The sequence below is a fragment of the Erithacus rubecula genome (assembly GCF_903797595.1).
Source record: "Erithacus rubecula genome assembly, chromosome: 4".
Taxonomy (NCBI): domain Eukaryota; kingdom Metazoa; phylum Chordata; class Aves; order Passeriformes; family Muscicapidae; genus Erithacus; species Erithacus rubecula.
In genome coordinates, this window is record NC_136686.1 from 12517135 (window position 1) to 12537508 (window position 20374).

General features: G+C 38.4%; 1 protein-coding gene across 20 annotated transcripts in view; it reads right to left on the bottom strand.

The window, feature by feature from the left end:
• SOX5 (SRY-box transcription factor 5) overlaps positions 1-20374 on the bottom strand; it is a 607966-nt gene that overhangs the window by 27684 nt on the left and 559908 nt on the right. For 11 of the 20 annotated variants that reach the window (XM_079305080.1, XM_079305092.1, XM_079305087.1 and 8 more), the window contains 2 exons: positions 7517-7694; positions 2705-2877 (listed from right to left, as the gene is read on the bottom strand). In XM_079305080.1, coding sequence (XP_079161206.1) covers positions 2705-2877; positions 7517-7694 — 351 coding nt within the window. The remainder of the gene's footprint in view (positions 1-2704; positions 2878-7516; positions 7695-20374) is intronic. The other 9 variants (XM_079305083.1, XM_079305086.1, XM_079305089.1 and 6 more) reach the window with 1 other exon arrangement.

Here is a 20374-nt window from a genome sequence, read left to right on the forward strand (position 1 = left end):
CTCAAATCTTGCTCTTAGTAACAAAACCTTAAAGTCCTAGGGCAAAAAGACCCAAACAGTAGAGAAGTTGGATTATTTATCTGGACATGAACTTCACATATTAAAATAAATCACAAAATCAATTAGGTTGGAAAACCCTTCTGAGATCATTGAGTTGAAATCAGTGAGCTCCAATAAAGTTTTGGCATTAATTGTATGAAAACTCCCAAAACCTACAGTTGCTTTAGAAAAATTCTCTATTGAGCAAACCAATTTTCTTCCTGCTACCTTATAAAAGAACTCTTGTCTGCCCTCCATGAGCCCACCAGGAGGTATGAATTAGAGAGGAAAATAAACTTCAACTGAGGTTGAGGGTGTGAAGTGGAAACAGAAGGAATAAGGGGAATCTCAAGAATAGAAAAAGTAACAGAATAAAGTGAATGCAGATGGTTCCACTCCTGTTACTTAATCAAAAGGCTGTGCAGAGTCACTAGAGGCAGCATAAAGTCATGTGTTAGAACAACAGCTGATCTGTATTAAAGAAGATTAACTTGCAATGCCATGGTGGAGGGCCTGGGATTATTTTATGTGCTTCCACTGCCGAACAAGCCGTCAGCACAATTACTGCCCTCCGATGTGAATGACTGATCTGTAACCACAGCTAAACAGCATGCTGCTTAGGGGCCTGGGTGCTTCATGAAGATGAATTTCCATACCATCAAAGTGCTTTTAATGGGCTTCCTGATTCAACCACAAGGTCTGCTTTGCAAGTATATAGAACTCAGGATGAAGGCTTCCTGTCCAAAAGGATTTGGTCGGTTGTCACTTGACAATTCCCAGCCAGCACAAGGGAGGAGAGGGGGGAGATAGGTAGAGTTTTCTCTGCTTTGGAGGATTTAAAAAAAAAAAAAAAAAAAAAAAAAAAAAAAAAAAAAAAAAAAAGAAAGAAAAAAAAGGGTACAGATGCTTTCTGAATGCAACCAACTGCTGTATCCACAGCTGAATTCAATGCGCTTAACAAATAACGGCAATTTAGCTATGCTTGCGAGGAATAGCTTGAGTCACTTTGCATTAGCATCTGGCTGAGTGTTAAAGTCATTTCTACATGGGGAGCAGAAAAAAGGAATTTCTGCTCCAAGCATCCTTTCAAGAATGCTTAAATATTTGAATATAAATTCCTTTGTGCTTGTGATCACTTCTTCTTATATCTGACACTCTTCTTTTCCCTTTTCCCTTCTGGTGCTCTTTGCCATAAACATGCTCTATCCCTCTCTCTCTTTCTCTCTCCCTATAGCAGCACCCTTATTCTGAGACAGATTGCATGTACTGCCAGATACCTATTACACTGACCTCTTTTTTCCTTCCCCTTCCTCTCCAGAAAGTGCATGAAATTGGAGTCATTTTTACATCACTGAGACTGAGGATAGGCAGATAAAAAAAGTACAGCGGTGAGAGACTCACGTGTACATTTAACATTCATTATGCAGGCTGCTGCCTTCTCACAACTTATTGATCAAACTCCATCTAAAACCAGGGAAAATGGAAAGCTATCCAAATTAGCAATCTGCTCATTCTGGACAATATTGTTTGACTCACAAGCTTCCTTCAAGTTCCTGCTAAATAGCTGATCATTTTTATTCAATCTATTTATCTGCCTGTCTAAGTGAATTGCACAAGATCTTACAGGAGAAGTGATTTCAATTAAATGCAGTTGACACCAAACCTGACAACGGGGATCTGTGTACTGCACAATGACAGCTGTATAACTTCAGAAAATATTGCAGGGAAGGAGACGGGCAGAGGAGAAAGTCTTGCTAAGCACACAATGCTAAGTTACACACCGGAGTTGAGATATGTGTCTTAGGTGGTAGCATTAAAAGGACAGCTATAGTGACAGCAAGCACTGGCAGGTCTCTTTATCCTCCATAAGCCAAGGTAGTGCACAGAAAGACATCAGGCACTTATGGAGAAAATGAACAAATCACAACCTCACTGACACACACGACAGTTAAAGCACATAGAAATTTTACAAATTTAGACAATATCCACTTAGTTGTTATTTTGTTATAGCACAGCTTCACAGGCCAGTCCAAAAGCAGAAGGTGGTAAGGCCCATACGTTCTGCTGCCTCTGGGTTCCACTGCAAATATTTGGCGCAGTTCGTGTTGTCAGTTTTCCACTTTTCAATTTTGTTAAGTCATCTAACATGACATGACAGTACTACATTGCAATGGTCACAAAATATCATATATGACGACCTCACAAAGCTAAATACCCAGGAGCTGAGCCTGAGTATCCACAAAGCTTATGTTCCTAAAGAAGCTTGAATATTTTCAAATCCAGCTCATCTCGCAAACACATGTAAGCATTTCCATAAAGCAAGATTTCCGCTTAGACCCAGAGATTTCCAAGATCGCCTTCTCTTAATACATGTTGACAGGCTGGAACAGAGAATTAATGGTCTCCAAAGTTCTTGTGAGGGCTTTAACTATCTCTACCTCCTCCCTACTCTCCCCCAGGGGTCTCCACGTCCCTCTTTCATGTCATCTTTTGATTGTGGTTTCCATTTTGCTTTTCACTTTTTTTAAACTATTCTGTTTCAAAAATGGGGAAGGAAAAGTAGAATAAGAAAAAGGAGGAAGGGAAGGGAGGAAGAACCTGTGTATCTGTGGGGAGAGGCAAATGAACACTCTGACCCTTTGCAGAACGAGTCTGGGAAACTCACTTTTTCTGTCCTGCAGTTATTGAGACCCAGGCTGTTCACCACGGCCACCTTCCCATCCAGCACCTGCTGCTCCCTCCGTAGCTGCTCCTTCATCTGTCGGGCCTCCTGGATTGCCTTGGTAACAGCATCATGGTCATTTAAATAACCTGACGACGTGATAGAAGAAAGGATGTCTTTAAAAAAAGAAAGTTACAAGAAAACACTTTAGCTTTCATCAATGGAATGTAGTTTATCATTATTAATGAGAAAGAGTGAAAAGGCAATGCCCACAAACCTGTCTACGCTCTGTAATTCTGGTGTTGTTATGACAAAGACACCTGGACATAAAGCATGAGAAATCTTGGTGCCAAAATCCTCATTTCTGCTATTTGATCCTATCAGTTTCAATATTTCCCTGACACTGCAGAGGTTAGCCCTGTGGTTTGTATGCAGCAGGATGTAATCAGATAAGAGTTAGGGGATGCTTTGATCATGCCAGCAATCCGAAACTCTTAAAAACAGACCTTTTCATTCTTCCCCTTCTTAAAACTTGTGAATACATTAAAATAAACCACAGGTGGCGGTGGTTTGCTATACATATGAAAAGCATAATGGCTGAGAAGAAAAACTTCATCCACTGAATACTCCCCACCATGACTTGTCATTCATAAATGTACAAGAAACCACAGCTACACGGACCTACATTCCCACTCCTATTCATGCTGCTAATAGTAGGTCAAATGTCCACTGTTTTGCTGCAAATTCACAGTCTAGGGCTTAGCCTTAGTAGTCACTGAATTATTTCCTTTTAAAATGTTACAAGCATCACCAGCACAGCTAATACTATTTAATTTTAAATGTGACACTATGTCATTTTTTTCCTTTTAACTTTTTTCCTGTAGATTATACTTATTATGATCCACATGTGATTTGTAGGATAGAATACTGATGGGAGACTCCAAGCCCCAGCCTATTTTTCAGATATTAAAGTAGATGCTATCAATCTCCATCTCCCCTCCACATTCCCACACGCGCGCGCACACACACACAAATAAGCACACACATGCACTTATTTCTGTCTTTTAACTAGGGCATAAAAACAGCATAAAATGAATCTGTAATATGAAATTGCCCAGAAAAGGGACTTCTGTTTGTGACATGAGGCTAAATCTAACCAGATCCATTGGTGAATTGTGACAGATGGAGGGACTGTGAGACAGAAGGCAGGCACTAATCACACACAAAATGACCGGCTTGCCTCAACATGTTCTATGGATTCCAGCAAACTTTACACCCTAATCCATTTTTAGAACAAAAAACATCTGGGCCATAAATCCTCTAATCTGCCAAAACACGCTATTAAATCCCATGATTTGTTGAAAAACACTAAGATTAAAGAAAGGAAATATAAAATGGCTAACTGCCGTGTTAGGAAAGTGTTATTAATACTCTTTCTTTGTCTCAATTATGAATGTTCTGTTCCTAAAGAGCCTTGTCTAATCATGTCAGATTACACATCCCTGTTGTATTGCTAGACTCTACTATCTGATCTGCTGATTGCCAAAAAACGTAGGACATTGTCTTGCTGCTTAAAACATTTCTGGGGAAGAAGCTGATGTCAGATTAGTGCAGTGCTGTGCTCCTGTCAGGATTTTAGTTTGGTTTGAGGTTTTATTGTTGTTTTTTTCCAGACTGCAGACAGAATGGGACTGTTACTCCCATCTTCCTTGGAGAACAAAAGCTAGAAAAATAAGTTCCTGTGCAATTTGACAGTTGCTAATTGCACTAACACCTAGCTTTTGGCTAAAACCCCAGGAACCCCTAGAGTTTTATATGAAATAACTTGATCCACATTACTTTTATCAAATGACCCACTTCAGTTATTCCCGGCCAATAGAATTCCACTAATTCCAGTTTTCCCAGCAAAAGCAAAAATATAGCCTGCACCAGCACAGTGCAACCAGCTGATTTTTCTTTTCTTCCTTTTTTTTTTCCATCTTACTAACTTGCTTGGTTTCTTGATCAGTTTGTATCTGTTAACCTTTGTATCTGATCAAGCTTGCATGTAGTCAGAATAAATTAAAAAGGAAGCAAATAAACAAACAAACAGCGGTATTAGTGCTGTTTTTGCTGTTGTCTAGGTATAATACTTCCAATCTGTAACAGAGCCAAATTTGCCTAGGAACTGGAATTCATGCCCTTCTCCAGACTATTTGGCTTTTCCTGAATACTGCTATCTTTGAGACAGTTTGGCACATGACAGTGAATAAAAGCAAGCACTCCTTATGTTTTCCAGTAGCTGCCAAGATGCTGGTGTGCAGGGAAATGATTAATATAGAAGTGAGTTGAATGTAAATTATTGTTGTTTAGGGTAGGTGGTGAATTATTGACAGAGAGAGGAACCGCATTACATAAAATGAACTTAGTTCCAAGGATTGCCAAACTAGCACAGAGATGTTGCAGATAATGGCAAAGAGCAGAGAAAAGTTGTTTCTGTTTTTAGTACATGGACATATGCCTATTCCCAAAAAGAAATACTTGGATTTAAAGTCATACATGAAGCCATGACATTTGTGATTGCTCAGTCTGTAGCACAATTTATATGATATAGGGATAGCTCTAGAAAGGGCTGTGCAGCTGTATGCCTGAGTGCAGCTATGCTGATAATCTGAGGCTCTGAGTTCGTGTCCCCCAAAGAAAGCTGAAGAATACACAGACATTTCTCCATGTCATGAGAGCCTGAAGGACTGCTTTCAGAGAATAGCTATAATTTGAAGTTAATGGTGGTGAAAAGTGACAGCTCAGCTGCAACCCAGCAAGGTGGGCTGTGCACACCTAGGCAGACAACTTGTGCCTGTGCTGACAGCTCCAATCATTCCAGTGGTGGAGGCAGCTGTCTGACAAATGACTGTTTCCCAGTGGCTTTTTGTAGAGGGATTTATCGCTCAGGATGAGAAAGTGATCCAGTTTCCCAACCATGTTAGGGATCTTTGTAGCTTTGCTAAAAATGCTATCAAAATTTTTCATGGTGTAGCTTCTGCGGGAGGGTGACATGAAATTTCATGCTCACTTCAAGATCACCAATTAGTTTCATCATGGCAATGAGTCCTACTTGCTGTAACTTGTGTTGGATCTGACCTAGCAGTTAGCAGGAGACTTTGTAGGGTGTTCAGAAGCTTTTCCTTCTTGCAGTCCTCCATTAAAGGATAAACCTTTGCTAGAAGTACAGTGTGTCCATCCAGCTCCTACACCAGTTAAAGACAGCTTATCTTATATATACAGCATGTACAGTGATATTGCTCAGCAACCTCAAAAAGTCACTTTCTATATTTGTAGCAGAGAGATATACAGCAGTGAACTCTATGTCATTGACAATAACTTAAGTATGTTATCTTTTGCTCCACAGTTTTCCATGGTTTATTAATGGTATAACACATTAATTCTTCTTACAAGAGTGACCTTTAAAGCTCTGTTCATCCTCACAGCTTTTATCCAATTACATTACCACTCATTAAAGGTACAGCATTTCAAAATCTGCACCTTGTTAAAAGAAGCAAATTACAGAGGTCTCAAACTTATGGAAAATACTGGGTGTGTAGGGAAAGAAGATTGGAGAGGGGAGAACAAGAGATGTCTTGCCACTGAAGTGCAAGTCAGATGCTTGACTTCCCACTGAAATATGATGTCCTTTTACTTAAGGACAAAAAAATCTAATGGCAAAAAAAGAAATTTGATGCCTTGTGCATGGAGAGCAATAGGGTCAAGCAAATTAAAGATAAAACATATTACTGTGTATCATGGTTAAAGAGTCTAGGGTTAATAACAATACAGACATTAACAATTAGTAATGTGATATTTAAAAAATATTTATATAATTGTAATGTTTCATATGAAATAAATTTTACTGCATAGCACTGCTGTATCACAGACATAGCTTCTGATAGCTTTGACCTATGGCTTCTTTTGGAGTTTTTTGTGCTATCCCTGAAAGTGGCCAGGCGGGAGATGCTTTAGGAGAAACACAACAGATAGTAGAAGAAGTACGTCTGCCTCACTCAATTCCCAAAAAAATTGAGCTTGATTTACATAATGAAATCTTGATTCAGGTTATACTCAATCACTTCATGGAATACAACATTTCAGTTAGAAGGATCAAGGATGGAGTATGTACACATTTTCCTTATATACACAAAGAACAGTCCCTCTAACACATCAGATTTATGAAATTACCAATAAGACTGTTACTATTTAGATGGTCTTTAGGCAAAGATATAATTTTGGCAGGGGGAAGAATTATCACTATTTTCTGGAACAATGTTTCTGGAACAAAAGCCAGTCAAGACCTTTTGCAAAATAGAACAACAAATATGGGATTTTCTTGCATGAAACTGGTGATTGATTTGCTTATTACACTAAGGTAAAATAATATTTCATTCAGCATTTGGACAGGCTAAGGATTAAACTTGTAATTTTGGAAAGATGTAGACTTTTAAGTTCATCACTTTTAGATGACATAATATAATATCACAGGTCTTTAATGCCCATCATTAGACAGGTTACTGTCTTTAATGTGTGCATTAAAAACCAGCATTTATTAGAAGTTAAAGTATCATCTGAAATAACACAGGCCTTTGTTTTCTGAGTCTGTAAAAGTTAAGATACCCCTCCTGAAAGGAAAGTCTCCACAAGCTTCTTCACAGACACCAAGCAAGTGGAGAATTATGGTCAACTTGTGACAGCTCTTGGCTCACTGCCTGGCAGTGGCAGATGAAAGCCCCCTTTCCATTAGGATCTATCCCTTGTTATGACTGGGATACACATGACTGAGCTCACCTATTGTGTTGGTTCTGGCAGAAGGACTTGCTAATGTTGCTGGCACAGAGGTCTTTAGTGTACTGGTCCCACTGTTTATTCTCAGAGCTGGCATGTGAGGAGAGGTGGGTGATGTGGGAGATTTGCCATCAGATGTCTTGGGTTTGGCTGAAAGGTTCAGAGGCTGGGCCACTTCATCCTGCGGTAAGCAGAGGAGAAAAGAATATTATCACCAAACTGCTGTTGGTACAACATCGCCCAAGTGAAGGCAGTGGTTTCAGCTCATATGAACTTCTAAACCTGAGAGGTTGCATCGTATATATGAAGATCAAATGTGATATCATCTTGTCACTCCAGTTTGGAACTGAAATGACTGATAAACTGGAAAATTAGTGTGACATGATCAGAGAACATCATCCATTTGCACTTTGTGTGAGTTGTCTCTGAAGAAATTATTCCCATCAACAAGACATTTGCTTCTATCATGAAAATAAAGAGCAATTTTACAAGTTGTATTGTATTTTGGATCTTATATTCATTAATGAAGTAAAAACTGAAGACCACTTAAAACTCAATCACCACTAGCCAAACTGGGTAAGCAAGTGAATGGGGGTTCAGTTTGGCTTTTTTTGTGGTCTTTTGCTTTAGTGTGGTTTTTTTTGTTTTGGTTTTTTTTGTTTTGTTTTGTTTTGTTTTGTTTTGTGTGTGTGTGTGTGCGCGTGTGTTTGTGTGTGCTTTTTCTTCAGGTTTTGTTTTGTTTTAACTTGTACTTTCCCCTGAACTTCCCAGACTTAGAATTCCAAGCACAAAAATATAATAGGAAATAAATATTCTCTTTACCTTAACAAAATCTGAGACAATAATCTGGATAATTCTGCACATACCACTGCTGCAAAGATGAACTTCTAGATTTCAGCAATTATTATTATGTGAAAAAAGAAAAACTTAGCAACATCTTTTGTGCGGTTAGTAGAATTAGTCCTAAACCTGGCTTGATTACACAGCATGGCAGACAGTGCTATAAAAACATTAAAATGCCAAGTAATGTATTTTTGTTCCATCAAAGTAAAATACAATATGAAAAAAGAAAAAAAACAACAGAGAAGGGAGAACAGGATTTTCAACAAGGGGAACATTATAGAAGTGATTTTAACTGACTTTTAAATAAGCAGAACTGATGGATGTGATATTAGATCAAATCATCACATAATAGCTTAGCTCTTGTCTGACACTGTGACTTAGGAAAGTCATCCTTTAGCTACAAGAAGTGCTGCATCAGACAACTGGGTTTCAGCTCTAGGCACTAGGAAACTGATTCTGGTCTCCTTAAATTGTGAGTACATTTAGTTTTATAGAATTATTCCTGATTTACAAAAATGTAAAGCTGGGTGAGATTAGACTCAGCTTTTGGTTTATGTGGGGTGGCTTTTTGTTTGTTTGTTTGTTTTGTTTTGTTTTGTTTTTTTGGTTTTGGGTTTTTTTTTGTGTTTGAGTGTTTTACCACTGAAGTCTCTATAACTATCATATAACAGTGATTCCTTCCTACACAGAAAGTTATTCTGCAGTAAAGAAGAAATTTTATACTTGCCTATTGCTTGTGGAAGTATGATGTGGATGTCTGCAAACACAAGACAACTCTGCAAAGCACTGTCATGTAACTTTTTCGTTGCCTCTGAGCAAAGCATCTTTGTTCTATTTGATTATATTTCTACATTTGGTTGTATTTCTACACATTTTTGTGACAGTCATAGCAGATAAACATTATCGGAGGCATTGTGGACAAAGCTGTCATCCTTAAAGTGACGTTGAAGCCATCCTAGAGGCAACTTGTGCATAAAATAAATGGGACAAAAATCAGTACATAAAATTGCCTTAGGAGCCTACATACTATACTCTCAGAAGTGAATTAGGTACCTAAATGGCAGAGTTCTGTTGATCTTCCAGGAGATTTAGGCTTCAGGGTTAAAAATTTCACCAGTAATACTGGTTTTATATATTTTTAGAAGGGATTTGTTACTTTACAGAAATACAAATCCATTGTATTAGAATATAAAAATAAAAATAAAGATAAAATAAAATTAGAATAAAATAAAATGCCAGCCAAATGGAAGGGGACTTGTTTTCCTGTGTCCCTGATTTCAATTACAAAATAAAGAAGTCTTATAACAGTCCAACTATAATGTTGTGAAATCAGTACTGAGTTGTTGCATAAAAGTTTTAAGTATAAATGAGCCAACAAACCAACCAAATACAGTGACCCTATGCCAGACAAGGATCCCTGAATAGCAAAGCTATGCATTTGGAAGACAGCCTGAGAAGCAAAGCAAACCTGCCCACAGACTTTTCAGTTCAGTCCAAGAGGGTTTGATTTCCACATATGTTTGATTCTTGACCTCTTCTGTAAGCCTCAACAAAAGGGGCTGATTAGTGTCAGATATAGTACTAAAAGCTGCAATGTGCTCTCTGCCCAAAAGAAATCTGACTGAGAGCAGCACCGGTCCAGAAGGAGCAGCAACTATTCCTTGACAGGAATGGTTCTCACAGTCAAAGGCAGCTTGGATTCCAACCTACATTCTCATAATGGAAGGTTTTTTCAGTCCCACCCTTTTGCCTCAATCCATTAGATATCCTGTCCCTATAAAGCTTATTTCATTCCCTGCTCTTGCTCCTCGCTTTTATCAGCTCTTCTGTTCCCTTTTTTTTTAACCTGATGTGAAGGCCTCCAAGTCCAGTCTACAATGGTGGTTCTGATCTTGCTTAATGTGAGTTAGAAACAGAGGAGGTGGGGTTCTTTTCCCCACTGTAGGCATCAAGCAATGAGGTTGTTCGTGTTGTAATTATTCTTGGTGGTAAGAATGCTCTTCATTCAAGCCAGCACAGCCTTCTCTGAAGCCAAGAAATATATGGCCTTGTGGAAATAATAGAAGTTGACAGTTCCAGAGCTGATAAATGTCATTCCAAATTGCCCCTTCATTCACTTTCATTGTGTGTCCAGGCTAATGGTAAATTAATCGGAGATCACAGAAGCTTAGTTCTCATAAAGGAGGATAAATAAACAACTTTCAGAGATTATATATATTTCCAAAATGATACTTCACTATTTGGTCTTCATAACTTCTGATTTTTATTTCTTTTTACTTCTGTTATTTTTACTTCTATTATTTCAAAAAGCATTCTCAAATCCTCGCTGGAAGTCAAAAGCATTAAAAATCCTATGTTGCGTCATGATTTGGTGATAACTTCAGTAATTTCATTTACAATAGTGGGAGTGCACTGATTTATTCCAAAGGACTCTAAAAATGTCTGGGGGACAAGTAATAACATACAATTGTGTGAAGTGTAAAGATGACTGTTTAGGATCTTCACTCCTAGTAGGTGAAGTTACTCTTTTCCCTTTCTGCAGCCATAAATTCAGAATCCTCTGCTCTTCCATCTTAAATCAAGAACTGTGCTGTCTTCATTATTGATCTGAGCCAGTGTAACCCCAATAAGAATTAGGTGTAGTCTACCTTTATTTTTAACTATAAAATCTCCCAGCTAACAGATTAGTGGAATTTTCCCAATTATGCCAGGGCTAGGTGTAAGACAGCTCAGGCAAGTAAGAGACATAAAAGATAAAAACCAGATGTAGCATCTTCAGGTAGATGGTATCTTTTAACAGCCAGCAGATTAGATTTATGCAGTGGATCACAGAATCTAGAATTACTCCCTGCACTCAGTTTTTATTACAGAAAGCATTGATTGGTCCCTGCCTTGTTTTGAAATGCAGCTATTCTAAGACGACACAGATAAGGCAGTTTTTTTCTCAAGCCAGGATTTTTTAAAGTGTTAAAGTCAAACATTTATTTATATATCAGCCAAAACAATTAATGCTGAGACTACAAGATCCAAAAGGCTTGTAATAATATAAACACAGATGTGATGAAAATAAAATATGATCTTGATTAAAGGTTATAAAATGCCACTTTAAAAGTAGCACATTTGTCTTACAAAACAAAACACACACACATACAATAAATGTAGAGAATAAAGCATAAGCAAAAACACATGAAAGAGGGCTAATAAAATATACCCACAAAAAGCAAAGCACTGGCAAAGAGATTCCCATCCCCTGTACCAAACCTGTGTCAGAATAGTTGCTGTTTTAGGGAGAACTGATTTGCTTCCCAGCATTGGAAGACTCACTAACCAGAACTTGAATTCAGGGAATTTTATATCCTTAATTTCCTCTAATTTTTTTCCCCAGGTTGTATCTAGGTATTTGTACAAAGAAAGAACCCTTCTCCTACACCAGAATTTCAAGGGTAAATAAAATATTCAAAAGCTGTATTTTGTAGCTTCACTTAACTTGGATTATTATAACTCTGAGCTGACGTATTTTAAACTTTAGACACAGAAAATCTCCAAGTTTAAGTGCCTAACATGCAACACAAACAGAAATACTGCTGGCAAACTGAGTGTGGATCACACTGCTTTTATAAGGTTTGTATCGTCCTTTGAAAAGGCAAAAAATGTTATGGGTTAACACAAAGTGCTTATTAACATGGAAGAAAAAAATGAAAGAGAGGGAAAAAGAAGGGATTTGGGCACAACCATACAGTGACAGTGGCAGAGCTTCAGACAGACGCAGGAATTCTGACCTGCAGTCACCAATCTTGAAATAGTTGGCTGAAATTATGTCTTTTTTAATCTTTCCATCATGCTGTCTCTATTTACTTCCTCCTAGGATAAAAGGTTAATTCATCTTTACAGAGAATAGATATGGAAAAAAAAGGGGATAAAATCTGATTTTGAGAAATTCTCTAAACCATTTATTAAAAGTGGCACTATTTCAACACCATAAGCTGAATAAAAGACTGATAGCCCACATGAATGAACCAGTCTCAGAGAATTAAAAATGGGGGGGATGGGGGTGGGGATAGTGGCGAAGAATCCAGACAATTCATTAGGATTTGGTAATCTCACTCCTTTTCACATATTTTAAGATTAGTGCACTATTAAAATACAGTTACTGAATGATTGTACTGCCATTTAAATCAAAGTGCTGGATTCCACTGTGGCACAGGGTGAAATTCCAGGTTGCGGGGTTTATTACAAAATCATGAACTACTCTGGGTATCATCTGACTGGCAATACAAATGTGCTTAAATGACCTGGCTTAAGCACAGCCAGCCTACTCTACTAAAGAGGCTTTTCATGACCTCTGGGAACACATTCACCGTATCTTGCTGCCGATTTAAATGACCTTGACAGTACAGATTACAGCCAAATTGGTTAGAAATAAGAAGTCAGGGAGGGGGGTTTCTACAACATTGCCTCTGCCACCTCAACAGAAACAAAGCCTCATTCCCCCACCCTGGTTCTGTTTCCTGAAGATCTTAATTTCAACAGAAATGCAAAATATGGAGCCACTTACTGGCATGTCTGGGGCAGAAGACAATAGCACTATTGTTGCCTACTGAACAATGCAGCCACTCAGTGGCATATCCAGACTCCTGCTTATCCAAAAATATCTAACCAAAATACACAAGAAACCGAGGTGCAACAGTAGAGGTGCAAAGAAAATTGTCTGGAATCAGTGTTCCTCAAGACTATGTTTGTCCACACACTCATACAAAGACACTGCCAGCTTCCTTCACATCCCCTCCCCTTCTTCTGAAGCTACACATGGTGAAACTATCAGCAGTGATAATAAGAAGCCAAGAGGTAAAGGCAGTTGTGAAACACACTGTATAAATGAATCTTGCTGCTGATATTATCCTCACTGATGAAATAATTGTATTAAATTAAGCAGGGATGTTCACATGACAGGATGGGTGAATTAAATAATGCTCATCTGCAGCTGTACCTCCTCCTGCCACATTCTCAAGTTTTGATTAAAAATAATGTGTCCCTTCCTGCAAAGGTGGAAATTTCTCTAACTACATAGAGAAACAGATATGCGACATAAAACCAGGTATCTTGGCTATGATACAGTAATATTCTTCAGAATTATATACAGAATTATACAGAATTATTATACAGAAATATTCTTCAGCTTCAGAGAAGTCACTTAATTATATTCTTGCCCACAAGTTTCACCACTAAAAGAAGACATGACTAGACTCTGGTTAGAAAGAAAAAGGCACTAAAGACAAGGATGAGGAACAATGGTGTTCTTTCTTCTGATTCTGCAAAGTGCACAGACCTTTACTTCTCTGATAGTGCAGAAAGATCTCTGGCTGGATTTTTTTCTATACCGAGAATAGGCTTTTTGTTTGTTTGTTTGTTTAATGGTGTTGCTTTGCTGAGTATCTTTTCCTGAATGAGTTTCTCTCAGAAGGCAGGTACTTTCTGGACTCAGGGCATGTTATCTACCCAAAGTTAGTACTTCACTGATACTGCTCAAATACTCATATTCATGGGACTCAAAACAAATGGGGAAACTGAGTTGCCTTGTAGTTGTGACAAATACTCTTTTTGTTCTCTGGTCTGCTTATAGGGAACTCCTCCATGAATAAATTACTCCCACAGACTGATTTATACACTGGGAGGATTATTGCAGAGTCTCCATTCTTTTTCATGGAGAAAAGTGGTGCAGGAACATAACAAGTGAATCTGTTTTGTAGCACCTGGGACAGAGAGGACTTCTCCCCCAGTCTTCTTTTGCAACACTGGGGAATCTCAGTGAGGATATTTTCTGGAGACTTCCTCTCAAGAGATATCCCTCATATTCTCCCCTTTCCTTTTTCTTTACAGGAAGCATAGTTGCCAGGAAAGAAGCCAGCTGTCTTAAGGACTAATTTGCTGCCCTGAAAACCACAAGCTTTGATTTTGTCTGGTCTGCACGTTACGACAGTAAAAAAAAAAAAAAAACAGAGAGCTGCTGGGTGGTTTTCACTTGTATTGAGCAGTGCTGTTTCCTAAAGTTGTAGGCAGAATTCCCAAACAAATACAGGAAGAACAAAAGAGGAACATGCAAAGTGCCCTATTTATGAACATGGCAGGCCCTCAAAGATTCCTTCCCCTCCACCTGACAATGGTTGTATGCGACGCACAGCACTGATTCTATAGTACCTCTTCTATAAGCCATGGAATATGAATGCTGAAATAACAGAGAAGAAAACACAAATTCTAGGATCATTTTAGTCCTCCTGCTGTCTCAGACATGGAAAAGTGGGATGTTTCAGTCGCAGGGCAACCTAAAAGCAGTGTCTAGGGAGAGAGCTACAGACCTGCTCTTCAAAGTCTATATCCAGATGACCTAGGGTAAAGGCCTTCCTTTTGTGAAGCATCTGGTCAGACCTCTGCACACAGAAACAACTCTTAAAACATCTTCAGGAAAGACTGCACTTGGACCTTGCCCTTTGAGGTCTTATGGAGCACAAGGCAGGCTGCTTGGCCAACAAAATACTTGGACAGGACATGCAGCTTAGCAGAATGAACAGACTGGTACATGTTCACCCAAAATTCATTTGGTTAGTTTTACAAATTTTCAGAGACACATACCCCAAATCACACTTGCAGCTTTTGGTTGGCTTTGGACTGTCAAAATACCCAACCATCCTTGTGAACTCTAGTTAACTCCACAGACAAATAGCACAATGTGTTTGAGGAAAGCAGCCAGTCTGAGATTTCTACGCTAATTTTCCTTGATCACAAGTTTCCAGTCACACAGTTAGGTTTCTAGGGAAACCTGATGACTTATGGATGGTTATCCCAACCCAGATCCAAACTTTTAGCATTCATTTTCATCCACACAGAAGTAAATTACTTAGTCCCATCACCATTCTTCTTCTAATCGGGTATTTGCTCTTCTGTTTGACTGGAACCAGCAGAAGTGAAAGTTGTTCACCACATTGCTGAAAGGACCCAGTAAGCAGATTTTCAATACAGCATGAAAATAAACTGTGGGGACAAAAAGCTTTTAGCATTTACTTGCATCTCATAATGAAAAACCTCCTTCCCACTCTGCATCTCTAAGTGAGTGAAAATTTAACTCAGCTGCATCATATACAAAAAGCCTCAGTGAAGCTGCTTCTGAGCAAATCTTGCCAGGTTGGTCCTGAAATGAAGAGTCCATGTTGAGTAAAGATAAAACATGAGCCAGTGCAGAAAGACTATTCACTTGGGATTCTCCTTGTCTGTACTTCATGCCAAACTTGGGTCCTGTTAGCTTTTTGCCTCTAACTATTGTTCAGCTAATTTCTCATATCACTGCTTCACCTGATTATTTGGTATACTGCTATTAATGAAGTGTTTAGGTCAGAGGCTCAATGAGAGGCTAAACAGGAAGAGGGATTTAGGCATAGGTCAGCAGGGACTGATGCAGACACTGCAAATCTGCAGGGGAAGATGACAACCAATTTTTCTCAATTTTAACCATGAAAATCACATCATATCACATCACATGTAGTAAAAACCATCAGAGAGGATCAAAAACTTGTGGGGCAAAGGAAGGGAAAGAATTCTTCCTATGAAGACTGCTTCTCCCAAACTGCCCCCAGTGAAAAACACGGTGACCAGTAGAGTACAAGAGGGCAAAAAGATCACTTTTCTAGTGTAGCATAGAAGTTATTAATTAATTAATGCTCATAATTATCCTGACAGCTTTTGTCTGATTTAATAACTGGGAAGAATAAGGTTCAAAGTGGCTAAATGGTTTGCCTGATCTCCCACAGTGAGTAAACAGCTGAGTAATAAAGATGAGCAGAGCTACTCTTCCTCAGAGCAGTATTTGTGAGTTTCTTTGATACTGTACTGAACCTCCTAAAATGTCCAGCTGCTTCAAAAGAAGTTGCAAAAAAAAGTAGACAGAGGTTACGCAGTTTGATCTGTGGTTATGTATTCCTGAAGTTGTGTTGAGTAGACACTGTAGTGGTCTGTACCCCAGATAATTTTGGTTTTTTTGTAAATCCTTTCTGCGTAGTTCTGTCCAAATAGTTCTGTCCAAAAGGCTGAATGTGTGGAGCTGTGTTCTTATTAATGCCCTCTTCCACTTTTTAAACAAGGCTGTTTAAAAAATGGAAATAGATATTGGACTGGATTTTGTTGCTGCCTAAACTGAACCTCAAGTCACCACCTTCCATCAAATAATCCCCAGTAAATGTTGCACAGAATGAACAGCAATAAAAACAGCAAACCTGAAAGGATGGGGAAAGACTTGGAAGGAAATAAAACAAGGACCTGCAAAGCCAAACAGCATTACAAACTGGTACATTTTAAATGAACAACAAGAAAACAGAAGCCACACTGATCAAAGCCTCCCACCTCCTCTCTGTGGTGGATGACACCTTCGCTGGGAGCACACCACCACCTCTAACCCCACACCTGCAAAAGGAATTAATTTCAAAAAGAATACAGACCAAAGCGAACCATATCAAAACAAATTAGCAACAAACCCCTCATCCTGCTGTGGTCAGACAGAAGAGGCAAAAATGCTCATAGTTGCTAAGATTCAGGGGAAAAAAGGACAAAACAAAAACAAACTTCCCCCCCCCCCCCCCTTCCCAAAGAAACCCCCAGCTGTTGAAAACTTTAGAAGAAACAAGTCCAAAGACCTTGAAAGAAAAGAGATTTCAAACAGCTTGGACAACTGGCAGGGGGCTAAGAAATTCCTTTTCAAAAAACACCTGTACTTTCTCTGACTTTGGGTATCTCTATGTAGCTTACATAGATTTTTAACTAAGAGAGACAGCAAATGCAGCTCTACGAATATGGAATGCAAAGATAATATACACTGTATTTATTTATAGATACACACAAATGCAACAAAAATGTCAAAATATGTTTTGTAACTGTAGGTATTACCTGCTTGACAACTTGTTTTTCCAACTAATAGTTTTTCAAAGCAAAACTATCAACACAAAGCTCATCTGTCTTTAATGCTTCCATGCTATTAACAACACCCCAGATGACTAAAAAGTAAAGGGATTTTACATCTCGGTCTTGCTGGATATCTTTATGTTTCACCTCCTTTAGCAACAAGATGAAATCTAATCAGCAGCTGCAGATACTGGAGGGAGCTTAAGGTACTACTGGGAATGTTCAAAGCCAACACACGTCCCTTCAGTAAATACTGCACTCATAGAAGAATTTGTTTAATATATATACCCCATCCAAGATCCCATATGTGGGGTCAACTTGAGAGAACATCTCTTGGGAATGGTTGGGAATTGTTGCAGCAGCCATGCCTTTTTTTAATTGCTGATTTCTTAGGTCATGACAAAGTGGAAGACTCAGGTTCAGTTCCTGACTTTACAACAAACTTTCTGAATTAGAGTGAGTCGCACCTTATCTGACCTATTGTACATGGTCACTAACATCTATGTGAATTTATCATAAAATATCACAAAATATAAACTCTAGTGTTTTGCACAAGAGCGCTTGGCTACAGAAAGCTAAGGGTCACCCCTTTGTCTCAATTCTCTTACAAAATTGGAGAAAATACAACCTTTGACCTATGAAAAGGGTTTACTCTATGCAAACTGGGCATACATCAAACATGTTTGATGAATGAATGAAACTTCATGGGAACACCACCATTTTCCATCGTTTAAGTTTAGTAATTATTACTGATGTCATATATATATATATATATATATATATTCTCTCTCTCTCTAGATATATCTATATATACATATTTATCCTACCTATGCTTATGATTATTTGCTGCTGAATGCAGAATACAAACAGAAGAGTGCTGAAGAAGTATTCAGCCCCTCTTGGTACATGGACTTCAGATCCTGTTCCTGATTCACACCAGCAGAAATGGAATCACCATCAAGACCAGTGTTGGGGCCAAATTACTGGCAGGCACAATGAACTGCTAATTGCTGTATTCATTAGGAAGACTCATAGTTTGTCCCCATGAGATGAATACTTTCAGCTCCTTTTAAAACCCTGCATCTTAGAAATTAAAATTAACTACTGCAAACTAGTATTTTTGTTACACTGTAGAAACTCAGCAGGAATTTGAAGTCAGATCACAGGAATGCTAAAACTCCATTATGTAAAATCAGGCAGATACTTATCTGCCACTTCCCTGTTAATTCTGAAGAACATGCATGCATCCACGCACAATAGCTACTCCATGCTGTTCTTCAAGCCTGAACAATTGGTTAAAATAGTTTTTGTAATGCTGACAACAGTCTCACAAAATACCCTTAAAATCCCCCAGCACCACACTATTAAGACCAACCTATTCTTTTCAGACATAAAACAAATGTCTATTTAAGAACACATCCAAATGCATTTCCATCACTCAGCCAGAACATTCTTACCTCCCAGAAGCTGATGCTATAAGAGATGGAAAGAGAGACAGAGAAGAGACCTCTAGTCCACCTACTGGCTTCACTGAAGGCAGTGAATCCAGCTCCAGCTCATTTCAAGTAGGTTCAACTGTGTTAAAGGTTACCCATAAGCTATTTCTTGATGATTTATAGCTGATGTCTACAGATCTCCTTTTATTTTAATGATGACTTCAATACAGATGTTAAGACACACTTTGTCTTCACAGAAGTGTAGGAGAGGGAAGTTGACCTCTTAAAAAAAGAATTCTAAGAGATTGATTTGCTTTTTCTGAACAGGGCCAGCTCTGGGCAGTTTTTATATCTTATCCAGAAGAAAAACCAAACAAACAAACAACCAAAAAAAGAAAAAAAAAAAAAAAAAAAAGAAAAAAAGAAAGAAACCCTTCACCCTTTTCTCTTACACTAAAGCTGCTATGTTTCTGTGACATTTTAGGCACAAATCCTAGAGCACTGACTCAATGTGTATGTCACCAGTCAATTATCATCAAGATAAGACACTTGGTAAGCATAAGATAATTTTATCTCTTCACCACTAATAACATGTATTTATACAGCATTATTTTGCTCTGCTTGAGTGATTTACAAAGTGAGTCCCAAAAGACACCATCATGGGAATCCTTCCACCCTGTACTGAACCACAATTATTTAGGGGTGAGGAACAACAGCACAGGAAAAGCAGGAGCAGGACATACCACATCCATTTGAAATTTCAAATGTCATGCTGGTGAAACTAAGAGCTGTCCAAATGTGGGATTGTTTTTAACCTCAATATTAGTCTGTGTGTGTGAGTGTGCACAGGTCTGTGTGTATGTATGTGTTCAATTTTCCTGACCCCCAATTCAGCCTGTGCCTGTATTTTAATGTTGAAAGTATGGGCTATGCACTAATTTATGACAAATAATAAGCAAATAGGTATAAATGAATTAATTTCAGAGTTTTAATTGCAGACTCTATTTTCTGTGGACATTTGAAACTAGGAGGAGAGTACCCAGAAAAGAAAAGAAGATAATTTCAGAGAAGACTAAGAGTATTTGAAATAAGCACAAAAAGGAGTCATTCTGCTCTGCAATCAAAGCTGGAAAAAGCCAATAGTTTAGATTAGCAGAGCTCAAGATTGACCGAGGCAGCCAACAAGCTAAATTCAAAATATATGAACTTACAGCTGTAACCTGAAGCCTATACATCTCCTAGCATGGCTAAAGATAATCAGTGACCTGGAATGACTGCTCTCCCTGAGAGAGCTACCTTTCAAAAGAAAGAAATTTACAAGAACTCGTACAACAAAAACACTGTCTAGAATTGCTACATACATATGTTTTCTTCCTAATTGTGTACTGAATTAAAGCTACTTTACTAATCCTGTTATTTTATTACTCCCTTTTATGGTACACTGCTTCACAGCTTTCTCTGGAATATTCTGGAGATGAATAAATGCACCCCGGAAACTCAACTTGAGAAAGCTTTTTGTGCCAATTTTCCCAGGGATATGTCATGTTGGGTTGTGTTTGTCACTGTGCAGCTCCTGCTGTGTTGTATTAGCTGGAAGTCACATAACACAATGTGGCTGATCCATGACGTGAGATGTCAC